Source organism: Ursus arctos, unplaced genomic scaffold (assembly GCF_023065955.2).
Source record: "Ursus arctos isolate Adak ecotype North America unplaced genomic scaffold, UrsArc2.0 scaffold_12, whole genome shotgun sequence".
NCBI lineage: Eukaryota > Metazoa > Chordata > Mammalia > Carnivora > Ursidae > Ursus > Ursus arctos.
The window spans coordinates 41,971,797-41,995,713 of NW_026622786.1; the positions used below are offsets into that span (position 1 = coordinate 41,971,797).

Below are 23,917 nucleotides of genomic sequence, written 5' to 3' on the forward strand. Positions count from 1 at the left end.
AAAATGACCTTTCATTTTCAGCTAAAAATTCTGGACTTTATGGTAGATTCTATGTGGGATCATTTAAGAATTTTAAGCAGGGAACCGACATGGCCATATTTGCAGGATTATAATCCAATTTGAAAAATAGTGTCTAAAAATAGAACAAATAAGGATTCATATTAAAGCAGTACACTTATAAATTATTTTAAATTAATATTTCTGTTATATAATTATTACTCCAAATTAACAATTTTAGAAAAAAATCTTATATATGGACTTCAATTACAATGCATATCTCATAAACCATACCTGTAAAAACTGAGTGGAGTTAAGCCAGTATTAGGCTTCATAGTACACAATCTGGTTAGTGCTTAAAGTTGGCATTTAAATTGTTAGTACAAGTAACTAAACTTAGAAAATATAATCTTATCCATAAAAGAGGTATAATAGTAGTACTACCTCTGGGTTCTTATGAGAATTTAAAAAATAACATGTACTAAGCATTTAATATTAGCTATTACTTACATAAATTCCCTAAGATTAGATGCATAATTCTGTTTCAGAATCCCAGGTCCTATTAACTTACCTCTCGTAAACTAATTTTAGCAGTGTAAATTATATTTGATCCATCCCTTTTAAATTTTGGGTGATCTTTATCTTTAATGATAAAAACAATGTCTGCAGGGATACTAGTTGGTGTTTCATCCCCTTCCCTTGGAAAAGTAATTTTGGTGCCTTCTTTCCACCCTTTTTTAATCTCGATGGTGAGAATTTTGTCCTCAGATCTGTAACTCCTTCCATCAGGATTTAACCTTTTTCGAGAAATCTTCATCCGTTTGGTACAGCCGGTATATATTTCTTCAAGTGATACTCTAAGTTCATGAATAACTGGAGGATCTTGTTTGATGCGGGATGGTCCCACAGAATTTCTGTCTCTTGGATATCCATTCATGCTGAATCCAAAGGCACTAAAAGGATCTCCATCTACTTCCATTTCATCAGAATCTCTACCACCAGCCATCCGTCTTCCAAAGAAAATTTCAAAGGGGTTGGAACCTCCAAAAAATGCTGCAAATGTGGCATGAGGATCGCCATGAAAGGTGTACCGGAAGGTACCTCCTTGTCCATCAGTGCCTCCTGCTCCTCCTTTCAACCCTATATGAACAGATAGACACGATTAGAAAAAAGCTTGCAGGGGCGCCTGTGTGGCACAGCAGTTAAGCATCTGCCTTCGGCTCGGCGTGATCCCGGCGTTATGGGATCGAGCCCCACATCAGGCTCCTCCGCTATGAGCCTGATTCTTCCTGCTTGTGTTTCCTCTCTCGCTGGCTGTCTCTATCTCTGTCAAATAAATAAATAAAATCTTAAAAAAAAAAAAAAGAAAACTTGCAACTCTTGAAAGTTAAACTTGCAAAAACTGTATTACTAATAAACTCTGGCTGACTTAAGGTTACAATCTATTAATATTAATATTAATTAATAAAATGCCATTATAACTAAATGCAGAACAGCTACCTAACTTTTGACCATTCCATCCTAAGTCAAATTTTTAGCTTTCAAATTCTTCCTCCAAACCCCATCTTTAGTGACCATTTATTCCTGAATTTTTGCTCCACTGGTAAATAAGAAAATAAAACCAGGAACCTCTTATCTCATAAACTACTGGTTGGACAATCTGAAGTATATAAATGTAAGTTTTCAAAAGATGTCAACTGAAATAGGTCTTTGCTAATCAATGCAAAATGCATAACCTAAATCTTTAAGTGCCGTTATAATCAGTGAGCATAATCAATAATATAAAATATTATATTCATACTAACTAGCTTTATTTCAGGTCTCTTACTGTTTAAGAATTAATTAAATAGAACTCTTTCTGTGGCAGAAAGGGGAAAAATTCTAATAATAGGACACCCTATGAAAAATGTTTTTTTAGACTCCAAAATTATTATCCCTATTCTAGCTAACAAAATTGTTTATCTAGGCATACTACATGATAGCATTAATTTCAATAGCATGTAGAAAGAAGACTAAAATCAAGTGCTGTAAACCCCCCTGACATATAAAGTCCTTTGGACTGGTTATTTCTGTCTATTGTGGACAACTCACTTCAGACAACAAGATAGTGACATCTTGACCTTGTTCTTTAAGGTTCAACTAAGTAATATGTAGCTCACAAGCAATCACATATTTGAATTAGCATTTTCTGTTATATACCAAAGAAAGTTTCTATTAGGGGGCGCCTGGGTGGCACAGCGGTTAAGCATCTGCCTTCGGCTCAAGGAGTGATCCCGGCGTTATGGGATCAAGCCCCACATCAGGCTCCTCTGCTATGAGCCTGCTTCTTCCTCTCCCACTCCCCCTGCTTGTGTTCCCTCTCTCGCTGGCTGTCTCTATCTCTGTCAAATAAATAAATAAAATCTTAAAAAAAAAAAAGAAAGTTTCTATTAAAATCCACAAAACATTAGTATAGTGATCTTTTAAAGAATCAATACTGACAAGGATTTATATCATTACAGTAGTAGCAAAGTTTCTTAATGAGCGTTATGGGTATTCCTGATGAAGGAAACAAGCAGGAAGAAAATCTAAAAATTTTAAAACTATAATAAATCCAAGAGATTAAACTAAGAGATTCTAATATGTTCAAACAGTAATTTGAGGGCAGGAAATACATTTTATTCATTTTTGCATTGCTCGTGTACACAGGGATGAAAATGATAGGTGCTTGTGCTCATTGAATAGAGAATGAACTAGTTCTTAAAGTCTATTTAAACTTTAAAAGGTGTTTTGAGTATCAGGATAGAGAAGAGAGAAAAGCAAAAGCAATATAAAGTATAATCACACATACACATATGAGACTTAATAATAAAAAATTATACTCAGCATGCTGTCAAAGAGACCCAGTTTTACATGTTTTATTCTATTTGGCTTCTTCCATTAGAAGGTATACATCTATTCTATTTCATCCAACAGTCTCAGCTGATGTTTAGATTTTTACCTTCATCCATGAATAGAAATCTGGAGAGACCAAGAAAAGTCTAATAATCTGAAAACTGTCAAAATATGTATTGAATGATATATCCAAATAGCAGTTAGGATATCTCTTATAGAAACAGAATGACTAGTATAAGCAGAACAAGGACTATGAACATGCAGCTCATACAAAACTTTTTATAAATTTTAGTGGTACAGTTATAACTCCAAGTGTTAAAAAAAAGCTAGAGACAGATTTTTATAAATGATAGGTTATGTATATAACTCAAGGTCATGACCAATGTGACTAAACCAATGCTTAAATTACTTCAATCGTTTCATCTTTCATCCCACAAATATAATCGTTTAACAGAGAGTTAATAACATAAACTGAGTAAATTAGCTTGCCCAGTCTAACTCTCTACAAGACAACATCTAAATGTTTTGGACTCATAATAAATTCATGAAAAGAAGGAATAACATTTTAAGTTATTACATTATGGGTTTGGCTTTTCGTTAAAACCTCTTTCCTCCTCTGCCAAAAATGGTAACTCAATCAGGATTACAGAGTCCCTGAGAAGATTCACACAGTCTGAAGTGACATTTCTCAAAGCTGACAAAAAGGCTCCAATGAAACTTTGAGGTTTTCCTTGACACTAAACAGTCAAGTACATAGCTCAGATAAAGGACAAGGCTACTACATAATGACTGCAAAAATCCTTCCAAAATTCACAACAATATAACATGAATTATTATGCAAGTACTGCTTTGCCTAGCATCTGAATTGTTAACAGGCATGTTATCAATTATACAGTCAACTTTTTATTACATATATTTTGACTGCTTATGGAAAACTTTAATATTCAATTAGATTCCCTCTGCTCTCCAAAAGGTTTTCTAGACACCATCACCACTTTGTGTGATCAAGGAATATGCTCTAGAATCAACATTAGCCTACACTGTAGCAAGACTGCTATTATTTAAAAACCAACCAACCAACCAATTTGCAATCCAAAAACAAATATATGTTCGGTATACTACCTATAACCATGATTTCCACTAGTTAGTTGAGTGTGTCAAAAGAAGCAGCATTGGAAGAGAATTAGGATTTAAAAGAAAATTATAGGACCTTAATAACTCTTAGGTTAAGAAGATCTGATAGGTAAAAATCTAGATTTATAGCAAGGCTTATACAATTACTAGCCTGAGATCCTTTAAGCAGCTTTGACTCACAAAGATCCAACTTATTTTTTAAAATACATAGTAAATAAAAAGAGATCCAGTTGATTAAATATGTAAACTTAACAACTGAAGAAGCAAGCTGGTATAGATTAATATACTACACACAAGTCTGATCATAAAAATACTACTTTTCAGTATTTAAAGAAAGTTATTGAGTAAACTATAAACCAAAAGGCATAGAGGAAAAGAAACGTTAGAGAACTAGGATACTGTAAAGGTGCATTACTAAAAGTTTTTTTTTTTTTTTCAGTCTTTTAATACAAACTTCCATTGACATCCACTGAATTAAGCCTAAAACCTTCTGGGAAAGATAGGTTCAAAATCCAATTTTCAATTTATGTAGTTGTGTTTTGTTTTGTTTTGTTTTGTTTTCAAATTCAACTATGGAGAACATTTCTCTCTTTTTAAAAATAGCTTTGTTTATTACATACTATCAAATTAACCCATTGCAAATATATAATTCAGAGATTTTAGTAAAGTTGTAGAGTTGTGCAGCCATCATCACAATCCAGTTATCGATCATTCCCATCAACCCAACGAGTTCTCTTAGTTTCTAAATGTAGCTAACCCCTGCTCCCACTTCTAGCTCTAGGCAACCCACTGATCTGCTTTCTTTCTCTATAAATGTGCTTTTTCCATGAATTTCATATAAATGGAATCAAATAATATATATAGCCTTTGACATCTGACTACTTTTATTTAGCATAGTTTTTGAGGTTCATCCATGTTGTAGCATGTTTTATTAAATCAATCCTTTTAATTGCTAAGTAGTATTCCAGCATGTACGTGTGTGTGTGCGCGTGTGTGTGTGTGTGTATGTGTGTGTGTGTACATATATGCCACATTTTGTTTATCCATTCATATGATGATAGTACTTTTAAATTGTTCCCAGTTTGGGGCCATTACAAATAATGCTGCTATGAACATTCACAAAGACATTACATGTCTTTTTGTGGACCTATGTTTTCATTTCTCTTTTATAGTTTCCTATGAGTGGAACTGCTGGGTCATATGGTAAATTTAAAACATCTCTATTTTTATCCAAAAATTTTTAAACCCAGCCTTTAAAATTGTGGATATTAGAGATTTTCAAAACATGAATAAAGTGGATCACTGGTTCTCTTACTTCCTAACTATATAAATTTAGCTTGTTCAACTCATACACTTCTTCAGTTCATGGTTCCTGTTCTCACTGTCCCAGGCCTTGAAAGAGAGTGTAATAATTGGGGGGGGGGGGGTAGGAGTATATTACATAAATTACTAATAGCTCCACAGTCCTAAAAGTCAGTGTTTTGTTACTACTGGAGAAACATGTTGGGTGACGGAACCAGACCTGCAGGCACAAACTGACCAATGAAAGGCAAAGAGAAAAAATGTTTTCCCACATTTAAACGGTAATACCTAAAAGGGATTTTTCCAAAGTATAAATGAGCTATTCTGAATACAGAGCAAATAAACATAATGCTTTTCTGTAAAGGAAGAATAATTTCTAAAAAAATATCAAATAATTTTCATTTAACTATATTTTCAAGTAACTCCTAACTAGAGAATGATATTTCTGAATACATTTCCATGCTTTAAAACACGTATTCTTCCCTTTTACCTCTATTGCTTATATCAATTATCTGAATCAAGAACAAAAAGAGGATTCAGGGTACGCAGATGATACTGCTTTCATTTTTAAAAAATTCATTCACTGATAATGATCAGTAAAAATCAAACTAGAGAAACAGCACTCAAGAAAAACACTATTAAGAGGTAATGTTAAGCCAAGAAAAATGTATCATTTGATGACTTGAAAATTCGGAAGATAAATATCCTTAGAAAACACTGAATCTCATGGCTTAGTTACAAACAAACTTGAGCTAGCAGTGAGATGTGGTTTAAGCAGTGGCTATGTGCTTTTTCAGGGGAATGTTTGTGTATTTCTTTACAAAATTACAAATAACTTCTTTAGAAAGAGTGTACTGCCTGTAGTATCTCAGAATCCTGCTTGGTGCTTGAGATGAATCAAATCATAATAATTTGATTAGAATGGCCATAAGAAACAACCAGAATTGAACAGACCATTACTTGCCTTTTTCAATATTGACTTTGTAAGAACCTGACACTGCAGGTCCTCATCACACCAAAACCAAGAGCAGAAATTGCAATTTTGGCAACTCAGATCAAAAAGAAAAACAAAACAAAAGAAAGGATGAAAAAAAAAAAAAAAAAACCTTTACACAATCACCCTGCTTATATAAATTTAGTTTTTTAACTCAAAATGAGTAATTACTGCTTCACTGTATTTTAGGGTATATTTCTGATTAGGAAAACTTTATGTTAAATGCGATAAAGGAGGCAAAGAAATAAAAAAGTTTTCATAACTACAATAATTTAAAGGAGATTATTTTGGGAGAAAAAATTAATAATGAAGTAACTAAGTCCTGATTCAAAACGTGGAAAATCCCAGCATCTGCAGGAATTAAAGTGTTTTTGTTGTTGCTGTTAATTAGCAATTTAAAATAGTCTTACTTTATAGCTACATTTATATGGAAATGATGGACAAACTTAATTTAAAATACAGAATGATAAAAGGATAATCTTAATAACCCCCATTTACTGTATTCAATTAGTTTCTGATCTCACACTGAAAGAAACAAAAGTATGGCAGGGATCAAGGAAAGGGAAGTTGTCATGCTTTCCTCTATACCTAGATAGTAAAATTTCCAAAGAAATAATGTTACCTAAAAGTAAATCAATAATTGTTCTAACTAGGTGGCCATTTTAGGTCAAAAATTGTATTTCTGAGATCTCATTTTCTTGGCACACAATTACTGTTTACAATTAAGCTAAAAACTTGTTCTGGTATTTTATGACATCAGGAAAATTCTTTCCTCTCCAGGCGGAATGCCAAAAACAACTAGAGCTAAATGCCTGGGCCTTCTGCTTCTCAGAGAGACGATTCTATCTTGTTCAATCTAAATTAAATTGCTATCAGAAAGGCAAAAAACTTCCTTTGTTTTTGTTAATAAAATATAAACTACCCAGAATTTGAACTGCCAATCTTAAAATTTTAAATGGTTGAAGGACCTTTATTGGTTCTGGCAGAAAATTCATTAGAAAACAAAACAGGTTGCATAAGACTTTTGACACAATTCATTAATGGGTATGGGAATGTAAGGTTTCTTTTCAAATATACACTGTTAACATTACAAATCGAATGGCAGAATATACATATTACAAAATGCCAAAATAAAAAAAAGGCAAACAAGTACATTTCATTCACAGCTATGTAATAATATTCATTCAGACGATCAAAGATGAAATCTTATTTTTATCCATTATTTGTCTTTCTACTTTTGGTGTCTGAGAATTTAATTTAAAGATAACCAGAAGGCTGAAAGGGGGGAGAGAGAGTGAGACAGAGCTGGAGAGACCAAAAGATATACACAGAATACTTACCTTCCTCCCCAAACTGATCATATATTTCTCTCTTTTTAGGATCACTCAATACTTCATAAGCTTCTGCAACCTCTTTAAATTTTTCCTCTGCTTGAGGAGATTTGTTCTTGTCCGGATGAAATTTGAGGGCTTGTTTTCGGTAAGCCTTTTTAATATCTTCATCTGAAGCTCCTTTTTCAATTCCCAAAATGCAATAATAGTCTTTCCCCATTTCGAATGCCTTGAAATGAACTTAGATTTCCCTTTGTGAAAGAAAACAGCGTCCCCAGTCTTAGCAGTACAACGATTCTAAGAAAAATAAACCAAGCTGGGTATTTTAAAAGTTAAAGCAAATCAGCAATTCAGCCTGCTGTGTTAAGGCAGCAAGCAAACCGCGTCTCTGTATTTAATTCCTTCCCCAAAGGCTCACTTACAGATAAATATACACTACACAGGAGACGGCCTCCTTCTAGATCCTCCCATTTTCACTACGTGTCTCTGTACTTTCTAGAACAGCAAATGCTACAGGACGTCACTTCCCCAGCTGCCTCTAGTCAAAGTACTGAGCTAGATTTTCTCCTCCTCCACGATTAACTATTCATTTTCCTTCTGGCTCTCCCATTTTTATTTCCTTTTTAAGAAGCTAAGTGGATTCAAAAACCAGTATTTCAGCATAGCAGGTCATAGCTACATATTTATTTACTCTATTGTAGGTGAAAAACAACAAAAATAATTAAAGCCACTAGGCGTCCTATGTTAAAATAAATTATAGGTATTATACAAATAAAATACCCTTGAACTTATTTTAGGTATTTTAATTTTAATTTCAAGTTATCCGGATGTAAGATATACAATACTAAAATATGGTTTGTTTAAATTAAAATTTTCAGATAATTTGTGTCATTTTTGGAATTCCTGGGGGTCTAGCAATCAGAAATGCCAGGAAGTCAATATACCAATTTCACATCGTAAAAGGCTACATATCATAAACATCAAAAGTAATAAGGGACTTAAATATTATTTTAGCTAGTGGTTTTAACTAGTTTTTTGTAGTATACAAGAGTTAATAGTTCTGGCAAACTAAATATTTGTGAAAGCTCCGTACCTGATTTTAGTTACTTCAGCAAAAACAGAATGAGATACCGCTTTTCCCCCACTCCCCGCCTCTGCCCAATTCCTAGGGTCACTATTTAAAGAATTTTTGTGCTGCAGGAAAGATAGAAGACAAGTATCAAGTTACAGACAGTAAATACTCATGTTTCTTATAAGACCTTGACTGGATCATCTTAAAATCTGGATATACTATTTACGGGGCAGTGATATGAGAAGTATTTTTTTTCTATAAGAACACATTTCCCTAATTATAAATAGCAATACTCATTGCTGAAGATTTTGGAAAACACAGAAAGAAAAAAGAAGAAAAGGTATAAAATAAAAACCTCCCTATCATACTACTTTAGGTAATCCCTGCTTGTTAGTGTATTTCCTTCTAGTCCTTTTTTTTTCCTGATAGATAATTACATTTATTTGTTGTAGTTTTGTATTTTTTTTTTTGTTAACAAAGTGTATGTCCTATCATTTACATGCCCTTTCGATGTCTGCTTATATATATACGTATATATACGTATATATGTATATATACGTATATATACGTATATATGATATATACATACATTGATACTTATGAGAAATATTTTCAATGTATATTACACATCTTTTATCTCCTATATTGTTTTGTCATCTTTTCAAAAATGTTCCCATTTCTAATATAACGGAAAGATGGATTAATAAGAAAATGTGAAAAGAATTGCATAGAGCCCTATAAATACCTTAAATCTGTAAACTTAAAAGAAAAACAGAACATATAAAGGAAAAGTAAATGTACATATATGTTTAGAGTATGACGACAAGTTAATGATCACGTGTTAACCTTTAAAGATATGGGAACACCTACTCTATATGCCAAGCAGCTTTACATTCATGATTCAGCAATTCTTTCAGAACGTTCATCTTTATACATTTGACAGCTAGGGTTTCCTATTTTTCAAAACTCTCTCCTTTAAAAATACTTTGGTATTAGAAATGTATAGCATCTGTCTAGCCTAGTTACGGGCTACAGAGGTTTGTCAGCTAGCTATTCAAGCAAATGTTTTAGTTCCACCAAGGAATACTCAAAGTCAAAAGGTTAACCATTCAAATCCAAAAAAAAAAACTTGGGGAAAAATGCTAATATCCAAAGTCACTTTAAAACTCCTACTTTAAAAAAAATGCAAGTTGAAATCCAGTACAATGATCAGCATCTAGAGTAGAGTAAAAATATAATAAAAATCACCTTTTCTAGAATCAATTGCTCCTTTAAATATTCACTACCAAAGGAAAACTGCATTGCTATCTATGAAAAGTCTGACTTCTTCTGGTGGGTAATGCTGCGAGGAAAGAAAAAAAAAGATTCTCATCTGATTCAATTATTTTCAGGTAGCTAGAAATATTATCAGGACTTGACATATTAAAGGATTTTAGAATCCAAAGACTAGATCTTTCACATTTCCGAGAAATGCATTACATACTAACAAATGGAAACAAATCCGACTTTCCACATATAGAGAAGGGTGATAAAGGATTTTCATACTTCTTCAAATATCATGCACACAAAAAAGAATCATAGTGCTAAATTTGAAAAGCAAGAATTCACCTCAACTTTGAAATTTCAAGTTAATAAGAGAGCAATTATAATTTTAAATAATATAAAACAATCTAGCTAGGTTTTGATAAAATGAGTAGTGTAAATAATTCTTTCAAATGTTTGGAAACAATGCCAGCAGACACAAGATAAGATGTTCAACATCACTGATCATCAGGGAAATGAAAAGCAAAACCACAGTGAGATACTACCTCATACCAGTCAGAATGGCTAATATCAAAAAGACAAGAAATAACAAATGCTGGTGAGGATGTGGAGAAAAGAGAACCCTTGTGCACAGCTGGTAAGAATGTATATTGGTTAGCCACTGTAGAAATAGTATGGAGCTTCCTCAAATATTTAAAAATAGAAATACCACACAATCCGGTAATTCCACTACTGGGTATTTATTCAAAGGAAACAAGAACACTAATTCAAAAAGATATATGCACCCACATATTCATTACAGCATTATTTACAATAGCCGAGATATGGAAGAAACCTAAGTGTTCATTAATCGATGAATGGATAAAGAAGATACTGTATGTATGGAATAATTAAGTCACAAGGATGAAAGGTACCACATAGGGAATATATTCAGTGGTATTATAATAGCAATAGTAACAGATGATAGCTACACTCACGGTGAGCATAACGTAACATACAGAGTTACTAAATCACTATGTTGTACACCTGAAACTCATGCAATATTGTGTGTCAGCTATACTTCAATAAAGAAAATAAGTATGGCAGCATCAGGAGGAGGTTGCAGGGATCAAGGCCAACTCATACCCAGAGCCAGGTGAGCCACTACTTCAAAGTCAAGTGAGCAGAAAAAAAAAAACATGGATCCCAGGAAACAAGGTAGGCCCAGGGAAAAAGGAAACAGTACATTCAGGCTACCAAGGAAAAACACCCTTTTTTTTAAGAGCTAAAATTCCCTGGGCACTTAGGTGGTTCAGTGAGTTAAGCATCCAACTCTTGGTCTCAGCTCAGATCTTGATCTCAGGGTCAGGAGTTCAGGCCCTACATTAGGATCCAAGCTGGGTATGGAGCCTACTTAAAAATAAAAAAATAAAAATAAAATAAAATCCACTACATTTTTATTTTAAAAGAATGATAAACTCTCAAATAAGCAGAAAAGTTATTCCTGAAATGTGTAGATCTATACTACTCTCCTAGGATTATCTCTGAGAGCCTTTGAAAGGAGGGTGGTCCTACCCACACCTTGGTTTAGCTGCCAGAAGTGTGAGAATAAATTTCTGTTGTTTTAAGATGTCTACTTTGTGACAACTTTTTTTTAGCAGCCCTAGGAAACTAATACAGTGAGATATACAAAAAAAGTATATGATATAAATGGACAGTTCAAAATGGATAACAATAAAACAAATACCCATTTAGCCATTAAAAATAAATAAATAATAAAAATAATTTTAAAACATTTGGGAGCAACTCACAACCCTGTGATCAAAACCTGAGCTGAGATCAAGAGTCAGACACTTAACTGACTGAGCCACCCAGGAGACCCTGGGAACAATTATTAAAAATGATTTTAAAATCTCTGTAAATACCATACCTGGAAATTTGTCCCTAGAAATAATCCAAAGGAAAAAAAAAACTGTTAAATATACCAATATACTCATTGCAATTAGATGCAGCAGGCTAGTGGATTGATATAATTATTAAACTACATAGTACTTTAGAGAAATTTTGCTCTTACATTTACTTTTTCAGACTGAGCTGTATCCTCTACCACTTAGGGGTTACAAATCCATTACACAGTCACTTTACATTAAATTGTTTTCATCTAAGTTTTTTTCATCTATGAGATAAGTGTAGGGTTTTTTTTTTTTTTTATGGGGGTGTGTGACCAATTGTCATCCCTATAAATAATTATCATGACAAAAATAGAGTACATAAAGGGAAAAGTAGTGGCAGTTTTTAGGGAAAATGGAGCTGAGATGTGAACAAGTCTCATTTAATATTTTTAAAAGTAAAAATAGGGGCACCTGGGAGGCTCAGTCCGTTAAATGTCTGCCTTTGGCTCAGGTCATGATCCCAGAGTCCAGGTTCAAGCCCCACATTTGGCTCCCTGATCAGCGGGGAGCCTGCTTCTCCCTCTTTCCCCTGCTCATGCTCTCTCTCTCTCAGATAGATGGAATCTTAAAAAAAAAAAAAAAGAAAGAAAGAAAAAGAAAAGTAAAAAAGAAAAGCAAAGCCAAAAAAAACTACATAATAATCTATTTGAAATATTGTTTAAAAATCACATAAATCCTGCTTATGTGATTTTATAGGTATATATATGTGTGGCTGGCTCAGTTGGCATGACATGTGACTCTTGATCTTGGGGTCAAGAGTTCAAGTCCCATATTGGGTGTAGAGCTTACTTTAAATATAAGTAAATAAGTAAATAAGTAAACAAGTAAGTAAATAAATAAATAAATATATGAAAATTACAAAAAGATTCTTCTTAATATTTACAGTTTACAAGTTTAAGTTCTCATGCTGGGGTGGGGTGATTCATCTCTAACTGAAGGTAAGTTACGCTGTATTTTAAGAGATTTAATTTTTTCAACTAAATCAGAAAACGTGTGTTTATTAATTTGTTTATTAAAGTTTTTTTTAAAAACACAGTTTAACAGGGGCGCCTGGGTAGTGCAGTCGTTAAGCGGCTGCCTTCGGCTCAGGGTGTGATCCCGGAGTTCTGGGATTGAGCCCCGCATCAGGCTCCTCTGCGGGGAACCTGCTTCCTCGCCCACTCCCCCTGCTTGTGTTCCCTCTCTCGCTGGCTGTCTCTCTGTCAAATAAATAAATAAAATCTTTAAAAAAAAATAACATAAAATAAAATAAAACACAGTTTAACAGTTTTTGTGCCCAATAATATATGTGGAGGAAGTATGTCACTCTTAGGGAGACATGGGCCAGAATTAAGTAAAAATTGTACTGACATATTTTTTTTCAAAAACTTTAACAAATCTTCCTTATTTGTGATATCATGCTTTCATAATAATTATAGATAAATTATTTTTACAGAAGTATGAGTCCTTTTTGATTGTATAATCACAGCTTAAAATATTATATATGTTTAGATCATGAGAGCTAAAAATAGCACTTTACCACACACAAATGTCTTAGAAGTACATAAGTAGTCATTCAACTGATACCATCTTCACCTCTACTTTGGCTTTATTAATAGACAATAAAAAAGTTTTTTTCTCCAATTCACAGATCATTTCTCAGTTTATAATACATTAGTACAAAGAAAGACAACATGCCGTCCAGAGTCTCAGAAGAAATCACTATTGAAATTCAGATCATCACTTAAACACTTAAAGACAGATGACTTCTAATATTTTACCAATGCTCCTGTTGGAAACTTTTCCTGTCACTATTTAATTCTTAAATGGGTACATTCAGTCCAGAATTTTCTCATCAAGTAATTAATTTTAGTTAGTTGTGACTTCCATTCCCCAGTACTTCTTATCCAAGAATAAACAAACTGAGGCTCTTTTACACTTTGTTCTCACAGTGCTTTAGATAGCTAAATAGTGGTTATAAAATTTGCTAGGGTGGCACCAAGGAATACTGAGAGCGTAGTGTTTAAAAAACACGTATTTTGGAGCCAGACTGCCTGCCTGGGTTAGAGTCCTGGTAACACCACTTACTAGCTGTGTGGCTTTGGACTTAACTTTGCTGTGCCTCAGTTTCCTCATCTGTCAAGTGGGATTGGCATTAATATCTACTTCATAGGGCTGTTGTGAGGATAAATAAGATAAATGTGTGACACAATTAAATGTAACTGGCACATAATGAGGACTATGAAAGTGTTAGCTACTATTGTGATGACAGTGATCTCATCTCATCATATGAACTAGAACTTTTTTCTAGAAAAAAAATTACCATACCATAGGGATAATAAAATGTCCTTATTTACAAGCATATACATCCACACACAACAGCTGTCGAACTAAGAATAAATGGCTCTTTCCAAATACCCCAGTTAATATGCTACTTACTCATCTTGACTCTGTTAAAATTTAAAATCATTAAACTTTCACATAGGTGGCATTCATTGTATTTCAAATACAAATCTCAAAGACATTGACTATTTCAAACACAGTAATCATGACAGTGTGGTATTGGTGAAAGAACAGGCAAACAGGCCAATGGAACAGAATAGAGAACCCAGAAATAGACACATATAATATAGTCAACTGATCTTTGACAAAAGAGCAAAGGCAATACAAGGGAGAAAAAACAGTCTTTTTAACAAATAGTGCTGAACAACTGGACATCCACTTGCAAAGAAATGAATCTAGACACAGACCTTAAACCTTTCACAAGAATTAACTCAAAATGGATCATAGACCTAAGTGTCAAATGCAAAACTATAAAACCCCTAGAACATATGAAAAAATCTAGATGACCTTGGGTTTGGCAATGATTTTTTTTTTAATTTTATTTATTTATGTGACAAAGAGACAGCCAGCAAGAGAGGGAACACAGCAGTTAAGTGGGAGAGGAAGAAGCAGGCTCCCAGCGGAGAAGCCCGATGTGGGACTCAATCCCGGAATGCCGGGATCATGCCCTGAGCCGAAGGCAGACGCTTAACAACTGTGCTACCCAGGCGCCCCTGGCAATGATTTTTAAATATAATACCAAAGGAACAGTTCGTGAAAGAGAGAAATGGTAAGCTGGACTGCATTAAAATTGTAATTTTTTGCTGAGAAGGACATCATCAAGAGAATGAAAAAACAAGCCACAGATTGGGAGAAAATATTTCAAAAGATATCTGAATTTGCAACGATGTGGATGGAACTAGAAGGTATTATGCTAAGCGAAATAAGTCAATCAGAGAAAGACAAATACCATATGATTTCACTCATATGGGAATTTAAGAAACAAAACAGACGAACATAGAAGAAGGGAAAGAAAAAATGAAATAAGATAAAAACAGAGACGGAGGCAAACAAGAGACTCTTAATTTTGAGAACAAACTGAGGGTTGCTGGAGGGGAGGTGGGCAGGGGGATGGGCTAAATGGGTGATGGGCATTAAGGAGACCACTTGTTGGGATGAGCACTGGGTTTTACATGTAAGTGATGAATCACTAAGTTCTATTCCTGAAACCAATACTACACTATATGTTAACTAACCTGAATTTAAGTAAAATCTTCAGAGGAAAAAAAAAAAAAAAGACATATCTGATAAAGGACTATTATCCAAAATATATAAAGAACTTTTTTTTTCCTTTGTGACAGAATGGGAGAAGATATTTGCAAATGTCTTATCAGATAAAGGGCTAGTATCCAAAATCTATAAAAAACGTATCAAACTCAACACCCAAAGAACAAATAATCCAAACAAGAAATGGGAGAAGACATGAACAGACATTTCTCCAAAGGAGACATACAAATGGCCAACAGACACATGAAAAAATGCTCAGCATCACTCGGCATCAGGGAAATACAAATCAAAACCACAATGGGATACCACTTCATACGAGTCAGAATGGCTAAAATTAACAAGTCAGGAAACGACAGATATTGGCAAGGATGCAGAGAAAGGGGAAACCTCTTACACTTTTGGTGGGAATGCAAGCTGGTGCAGCCCCTCTGGAAAACAGTATGGAGGCTCCTCAGAAAGTTGAAAATAGAGCTACCCTACGACCCAGCAATTGCACTTACCCCAAAGATACAAATACAGTGACCCGAAGGGGCACCTGTACCCCAACATTTATAGCAGCAATGTCCACAATAGCCAAATTATGGAAAGAGCCCAGATGTCTACTGACAGATGAAAGGATAAAGAAGATGTGGTGTGTGTGTGTATATACACACAATGGAATACTACTCAGCCATTAAAAAATGAAATCTTACCATTTGTGATGACGTGGATGGAACTAGAGGGTATTATGCTAAGCAAAATAAGCCAATCAGAGAAAGACAATTATCATATGATCTCACTCATATGTGGAAGTTAAGAAACAAAACAGAGGATCATAGGGGAAGAGAGGAAAAAAATAGACAAAATCAGAGGGAGACAAACCATAAGAGACTCTTAATCACAGGAAACAAACTGAGCGTTGCTGGAGGGGAGAGGGTGGAGGGATGGGTTAATTAGGTGAGGGACATTAAGGAGGGCACGTGATGTAATGAGCACCGCGTATTATAGAAGACTGATGAACCACTGACCTCTACCTCTGAAACTAGAAATACACTATATGTTAATTAATGGAATTTAAATTAAAAAAAGGAAAAACAAAACAAAAAAAACCCCAAAAATATATAAAGAATTCTTAAAACTCAACAATAAAAAAACAAACAACCCAATTAAAAAATGGGCCAAAAACCTTAACAGAAACCTCACCATACAGATGGCAAATAAGCATATGAAAAGATGCTCCATATCAAACGTCATCAGTGAAATGCAAATAAAAACAAATATACCACAACACAGCTATTAAAATGGCCAAAATCCAGAACACCAGCAACACCAAATGCTGGCAAAGATGTAGAGCAACAGGAATTCTCATTCACTGTTGGTGGGAGGGCAAAATAGTACACTTTGGAAGATAATTTGGTGGTTTCTTAGAAAACTAAACATACCCTTATCATACGATCCCACAATCATGTTCCTTGGTATTTACTCAAAGGAATTGAAAACCTAGGTCTACACAGAAACCCGCACATGGATATTTATAGCAGCCTCATTTATAACTGCCCAAACTTGGAAGCTTGGAAGCAACCAAGATGTCCTCTAGCAGGTGAATGTGATAAACTATGGCCATTCAGACAATGGAATATTATTCAGTACTAAAAAGAAAGGAGCTAGCAACCCATGAAAAGACATTGGAGGAACCGTAAATGTATATTACTAAAGTGAAAGAAACCAGTCTGAAAAGGCTATATATTATATGACATTCTGGAAAAGGTAGAACTATGGTGACAATTAAAAAAAAAAAATCAGTGGTTGTCAGGGGTTAGTGGGAAGGGAAGGATAAATTGGTAGAGTACAGAGGATTTTTAGGGCCATGAAACTACTCTGTATGATACTGAAATGGTGGGCACATGTCCTTATACATTTGTCCAAACTCATAGAATGTACAAAACCAGAAGTGAACCCTAATGTAAATTATAGACTCTGGGTGATAATGATGTATCAATATAAATTCATTAGTTGTAAATAAATGTTCCATTTAGTGGGAGACATTGGTCATGGGGTGGGGTAGATTGTGCACGTGTGGAGGTTTATGGGAAACTTCTGTACCTTCCACTCAATTTTGCTGTGAACTTAAAACTGCTCTAAAAAAATAAAATCTACTTAAAATTTTAAAAATAAATGGTACAATGTTTGTATTCTTAAAATATGTTTTTTTGTTTTGTTTTGTTGTTTAAGTAATCTCTACACCCAGTGAGGAGTTTGAACTCACGACCTGGAGATCAAGAGTTGCATGCTCCACTGACTGAGCCTGCAAGGTGCCCCTTAAAATATTATCTTTGATTTTAGAGTCAGATCTTTCCAGCCTTAGTTCTTGTTGCTGCAGCTTCTGTTGTAACTTTGGAACTCAGATGCTAAATTTTCATTCTTGTAGAAAGACCTTAGACTTTGAGCATAAGTTACAATACCTAAAAATTTTGTCATCAAAATTTTGTTTCATTTGTTTCAAATGCAAATTTATCTTTAGGGAAAAAATAGAAAAAATATTAAAGAGATTCATTTCTTACTCCATCTAGGTTATAAGACAGAATAAGTAAATTTAAGGCAAGTGTCTTTAAGACATTAAACCCTATTTAAGTGTTCTAGAAATCCTATTTTTTTCTTAACTATAAAATGTTCTTCTTTAGGTAATTACAGTAATTTGGACTCGTATTTGGAATTAGACAGTCAATAGCATTTGAGTGCATATTGTATAGTATTTGATGAGTATATAAAACTTGTTTTAAAAGATTGATGTTATCATAGTGAACACTTTCCATGAATAAAGTATCTCATTCAGCAATACTGACTGAGTGCTTACTATGTGCTATAAACCAGATACACAACATCCTTACTTTCATTCAACTTATATTCTAGTGGGAGAAGACAACCAAGAAATAAGTTAATAAAGAAATGATAGAATTTTAGATAGTATGAAGTGCTTTTAAGAAAAATTTTAAATGGGGGCGCCTGGGTGGCACAGCGGTTGAGCGTCTGCCTTCGGCTCAGGGCGTGATCCCGGCGTTATGGGATCGAGCCCCACATCAGGCTCCTCCGCTATGAGCCTGCTTCTTCCTCTCCCACTCCCCCTGCTTGTGTTCCCTCTCTCACTGGCTGTCTCTATCTCTGTCGAATAAATAAATAAAATCTTTAAAAAAAAAAAAAAAAAAAGAAAAATTTTAAATGGTCCTAAGGCTGGGATTGAGGAAGGGGCTACTTTACCAGGATGGTCAGGGAAGACCTCACTGTTTACCTCTGCTTTAAGAATTACACTAAAAATTTGGCACCAAGGTAGGTAGGGGAAAAGGAGCAAGTCTAGGAATCACAGTTTTAAAAAGTATAATGCTTTTAGAAAAGCAAGTGGACTGGTGAAGAGCTCTTAATGACCTCTTTGAATCTATTACCAAGAAATGTATTTAGCTCTCTTCACCTTTTCCATTTATTCCTCCTTCCCCATGTACAATCTACATATCCCTTCAAGCCTACAGCTAACAATCAAGCTAAATAATTTGATAGAAATAAGGTAAACAATTAATGGCTTTGTATGTTAAGTAACTGTTACAGGATTTAAGGGACCATTAAGCCACAGAGAAAAGATCATGAAACTTGGAATGAGACGAATTGGTTCTAATATTCTTAGCTTCACTATTTAGTATCTACATGAAGTTCTGGAAAAATGACTATTTCTCTGAGACTCAGTTCCCTTACTCTATCAAATAGATAACATCATCTATCTCATTAGACTGACTTACAGAATGAGAAAATATGTGAAAGGGCTTTACAAAAAAAAAAATATACAAATGTTAATTATATGTTCATCTTGGGCTGGTATGGGGAAGTTTTATAAAAGAAAAATATGAGCAGTGTTTTGAAAGATTAATAAGGTTTAGAAAGAGGAGCACAGGGAGGGTTTTCAATTTGGACCGAGAACAGAAAGCCCAATGGAAAAGAACATAAAATGTATGTGATATAGCAAAAAGACCGGTCAGATTACAGCATGGGATTTAGGCAGGCTCACATTAGGAAGCTGACAAAAAAGGTTATGGTCAGATTGTGGAGAGTTTTGAATGTCATTTTTTTAACTTAATGACTGCTCCTTCCTGTTCTTCAAAAACGGCTAAATCATTAGGTCTTTGAAACAAACTTGATTTATTTTTTAAAGTAAACTCTATGCCCAATGTGGGGCTCGAACTCACAACCCCAAGATCAAGAGTTGCATGCTCTAACAACTAAGCCAGACTGGCACCCCAAAAACAACTTTCTTTTAAAAGCTTTTTGACATTCTTTTCTTTTTTTCTTTTTTAGATTTTATTTATTTGTCAGAGTCGAGAGAGAGACAGAGAGACCGTGCGCACAAGCTGGGGGAATGCAGAGGGAGAAGCAGGCTCCCCACTGACCAGGGAGCCTGATGTGGAACTCGATCCCAGGACACTCAACCAACTGAGCCACCCAGGCATCCCAGGTATTTGACATTTCTTAAGTGTCAGTTTACTGTGACGCTAGTGAAGTTACTTTCTTAGTACTAAGGTACAGTGTTCTTGACAAAGTTTCATTCATATTTGTAAGCTTTGAGAGCAACAGTAAAAGATGTCTAACCTAAAAAGAGAACAAGAGTTTTTATCAGCCATAACTCTCCTTGAACTATTACCTGTACCATTAGAATTTCCCAGCACTTTATCACCATAGTTATATTGGTAACTCCCAAAGTTTTCAAGTTTTAATATGGTGTCATTGCTTGATTTGATAATACTTTTCCTGCAGAAAGCACTATAATAGAATATGCACATTTAATTTTGATTTAATGGCCTTTACAAAAGAAAATATTTACAACAAAATTTAAAAGTACAGGGGCACCTGGCTGGCTCAGTCATGGAGCATGCAACTCTTGATCTTGGGGTTGTGAGTTCAAGCCCCATGTTGGGTGTAGAGATTACTTAATAAAATTTTAAAATAAACAAACAGGGGCACCTGGGTGGCTCAGTCAGTTAAGTGTCTGCTCTTGATTTGGGCTCAGGTCATGATCTCAGGGTCATGGGATCAAGACCCACATTGGCACATGGGTGTGGAGCCTGCTTAAGATTCTGTCTCTCCCTCTACCCCTCCCCTCTCTCTCTAAAAATAAATAAATAAAATATAAAAACATAAAAATAAATAAAATTTAAAAGTACATGCCTTCAAAAAATAAGATAACATGAAATTGTTTTAATAAGTTTATAAAAATTACTAGAGTTATCTGAAGAATCAGAAATATTTTGTTTTTAAAAAATAATTTCTGGGGCACTTGGGTGGCTCAGGCGATTAAGCATCCAACTCTTAAAATCAGCTCAGGTCTTGATCTCAGGGTCAGGAGTTCAAGCCCTGAATGGGGCTCTACCCTGAGCGTGGAGCCTACTAAGTAAATAAACAAACAAATAAACAAACAAATAAAATTTCCTGGGGCACCTGGCTGGCTCAGTTGGAAGAGCACATGACTCGATCTCAGGATTGTGAGTTCAAGCCCCACACTGGGTGTAGAGATTACTTAATAAGTAAAAACTTAAAAAATAAATTCCTTTTTTGGGAGTGTAGAGCTGATTTTATTCTGTGATGATATTAAAATGTATCCTGGGGCTCCTGGCTGGCTCAGTCAGTAGAGCATGTGACTCTTTGATCTCAGGGTCATGAGTTCAAGCCTACTCACGTTGTGTGTGGGGCCTACTCAATTAAAAAAAAAAAAAGTATTCTAATAAAATAGCCCAGTAACAACTTGCCCTCCTTTCCACCCTTTTTTACAAGAAGTCATTGAAAAACTTACTAGAGAACTAGTGAATATACAGTGAGCTAATCTCATACTTTCCTAGCATTTTGGAATTAGTTAAAATAAAATGTTCTCTACATTGCTTTTTTTTTTTTTTTTAAAGATTTTATTTATTTATGTGACAGAGAGACAGCCAGCGAGAGAGGGAACACAGCAGGAGGAGTGGGAGAGGAAGAAGCAGGCTCATAGCGGAGGAGCCTGATGTGGGACTCGATCCCGGAATGCCGGGATCACGCCCTGAGCCGAAGGCAGACGCTTTAACGACTGCGCTACCCAGGCGCCCTACATTGCTTTTTAATACTGAATCAGAGAGCCAAAAAGAACTATAGAATTCTAGGTCATTTTAAATGGGTCTTGTAAATTGATATTTGATTATAACACTTTGACTATGTTGACAGATCATATTATCTAGAGCAATGCTGTCCAACAGAAATATAAAGTGAGCCACATATGTCATATGAACATTTCTAGGATCCACATTTTAAAAAAAGTAAAAAGAAATGTAAAATTAATTTTAGTAATGTATTTTATTTAACCCAATAAATCCAAGATATTATCATCACAACATGTAATCATTATAAAGATAATAAGATCTTCTATACTCTTTTTTTGGCACTAAGTCTTCAGAATCCAGTGTGAATTTTTTTTTTTAAAGATTTTATTTATTTATTTGACAGAGATAGAGACAGCCACCGAGAGAGGGAACACAAGCAGGGGGAGTGGGAGAGGAAGAAGCAGGCTCCCAGCGGAGGAGCCTGATGTGGGGCTCGATCCCATAACGCCGGGATCATGCCCTGAGCCGAAGGCAGACGCTTAACCGCTGTGCCACCCAGGCGCCCCCCACTGTGAATTTTACACTTATACAACATCTCAATTCAGATAGCCAATTTCAGGTCTTTAGCTTTCCTAGTGGCCACTGTATTAGCCAGTGTAGATATAGAGGTTTCTACAAATCACCAGTGCTATGACCCAATTTTTCAGAAACCTCAACCTGTGAACTTAAGTATCACACATACACATCTCTCACATGTACATTTACGGGAAATAAAATCTTAACAGATGCACTCTAAAGAAAAGTCCATTTTTACTTATAAAATAGTATCCCAGTACTCACTTCAGCAACACATATACTGCAACTGGAATAACACTGAAAGATTAGCAAGGCCCCTGTGCAAGGCTGACATGCAAACTCATGAAGCATTTACTATCTTAAAAAAAGGTAAATATGTGAGGTGACGGATGTGAATTAACTAGAGGGGAGGAGTCCTTTTACAATGCATATGTATATCAAATTATCACAGTGCACACTTCAAGTGTTTTACAATTTTGTCAATTTTACCTCAATAATGTTGAAAAATAGTATTCCATTTTTTATCTTGAAGAAAAAAATACTTGTGGGGCAGCTGGGGAGCTCAGTTGGTTAAGCATCTGCCTTCAGCTCAGGTCATGATCCCAGGGCCGTGGGATTGAGTCCTGCATCAGGCTCTCTGCTCAGCGGGGAGCCTGCTTCTCCTTCTGCCCCTCCCCTTCCCCTGCTCATTCTCTCTCTCTCTCTCTCTCTCTCTCTCTCTCATGCTTTCTTTCTCTCTCAAATAAATACATAAAGTCTTAAAAAAAGAAAAAGAAAAGATACTTGTATTTTTTTGAAATGATACTTTATATTAAAGTAGTGGGAATGGCTCCATTTACACATGTTCACTTAGTATATATACTTTCACAGTGTTGAAAGTAAAAGGGACACTAGGAAATGAGGAATTTATGTGATTTTCACTTTAAACTTTTCTAAAGTTTCTCCTCTCATAAGTAGTCATCAAGAAAGCATCAGAATCTGTGGGAAAACTTACTTGGGTGGCTAGAGAAAGGGGAGCAGTCTGTGGCCACAGTGAAGCCAACAGTTCCTCAGAATAAGACAAGTAATACAAAGAAAAAGATGTCTGTAGCACAGAGCGGAGGCAGGAAAGAAGAACACAGGCTGCGATTTCACTGAACTGTTAGAATCTTAGCTAAAACTGCAATAAACTGATTATCTAGCAAGTTTGTTTAGCTCTCCAACTGTTTATAACTCTAAATCGATTTCTTTTAATTTAAATCAGTATCTAATCCAAACTACAAAATATCTTTATAATACATCGCATCCATAAAGTCATAATAATTAAACCACTGCTACTGTGATTTAACTATGATTCAAAGACTTTATTGCAACCTACCAAATGTTAAGTATTAGGAAATGTATAAAATAAGCCAACATGTTCTATAATATTCACCAGCTACTATAAAATTAGGCCATTGATTGCCTAACTCCAAATATAACAAGCCCAGACTACGGAAATTGCTTAAAGAAGGACATTTAAAGAAAAGAGAACAAAATAGGATTCAAGAATAATTTAATGTTATTATTTTTTTTAAGATTATTTATTTGAGACAGAGAGAGAAAGAGAATGCGAATGGGGGGAAGAGTAGAGGGAGAGAAACCCAAGCAGACTTGCCTCTGAGCGGGGAGCCCCACACCAGGCTTGGGGCTCAATCCCAGGACACTGATATCATGACCTGAGCCAAAATCAAGAGCTGGTGGCCTCGCTGAGCTGCCCAGGTGCCCCAAGAATAACTTAATTTTAAATGGAT

General features: G+C 34.9%; 1 protein-coding gene and 1 non-coding gene across 3 annotated transcripts in view; one reads left to right on the top strand and one right to left on the bottom strand.

The window, feature by feature from the left end:
* Window positions 1–23,917, bottom strand: part of DNAJB4 (DnaJ heat shock protein family (Hsp40) member B4) — a 41,781-nt gene that overhangs the window by 1,851 nt on the left and 16,013 nt on the right. The window contains exons 1-3 of one of the 2 annotated variants that reach the window (XM_026497764.4): window positions 9,953–11,893; window positions 7,642–8,826; window positions 569–1,137 (exon numbers count right to left, since the gene is read on the bottom strand). In XM_026497764.4, the coding sequence (XP_026353549.1) occupies window positions 569–1,137; window positions 7,642–7,852 (780 nt within the window). In that variant the 5' untranslated portion in view covers window positions 7,853–8,826; window positions 9,953–11,893. Of the gene's footprint in view, window positions 1–568; window positions 1,138–7,641; window positions 8,827–9,952; window positions 11,894–23,917 lie in introns of those variants that run through there. The other variant, XM_048220393.2, reaches the window with a different exon arrangement.
* LOC113254871 (U6 spliceosomal RNA) lies at window positions 22,402–22,507 on the top strand. Its single transcript, XR_003315992.1, has one exon. It is a non-coding gene; the product is annotated as a U6 spliceosomal RNA (small nuclear RNA).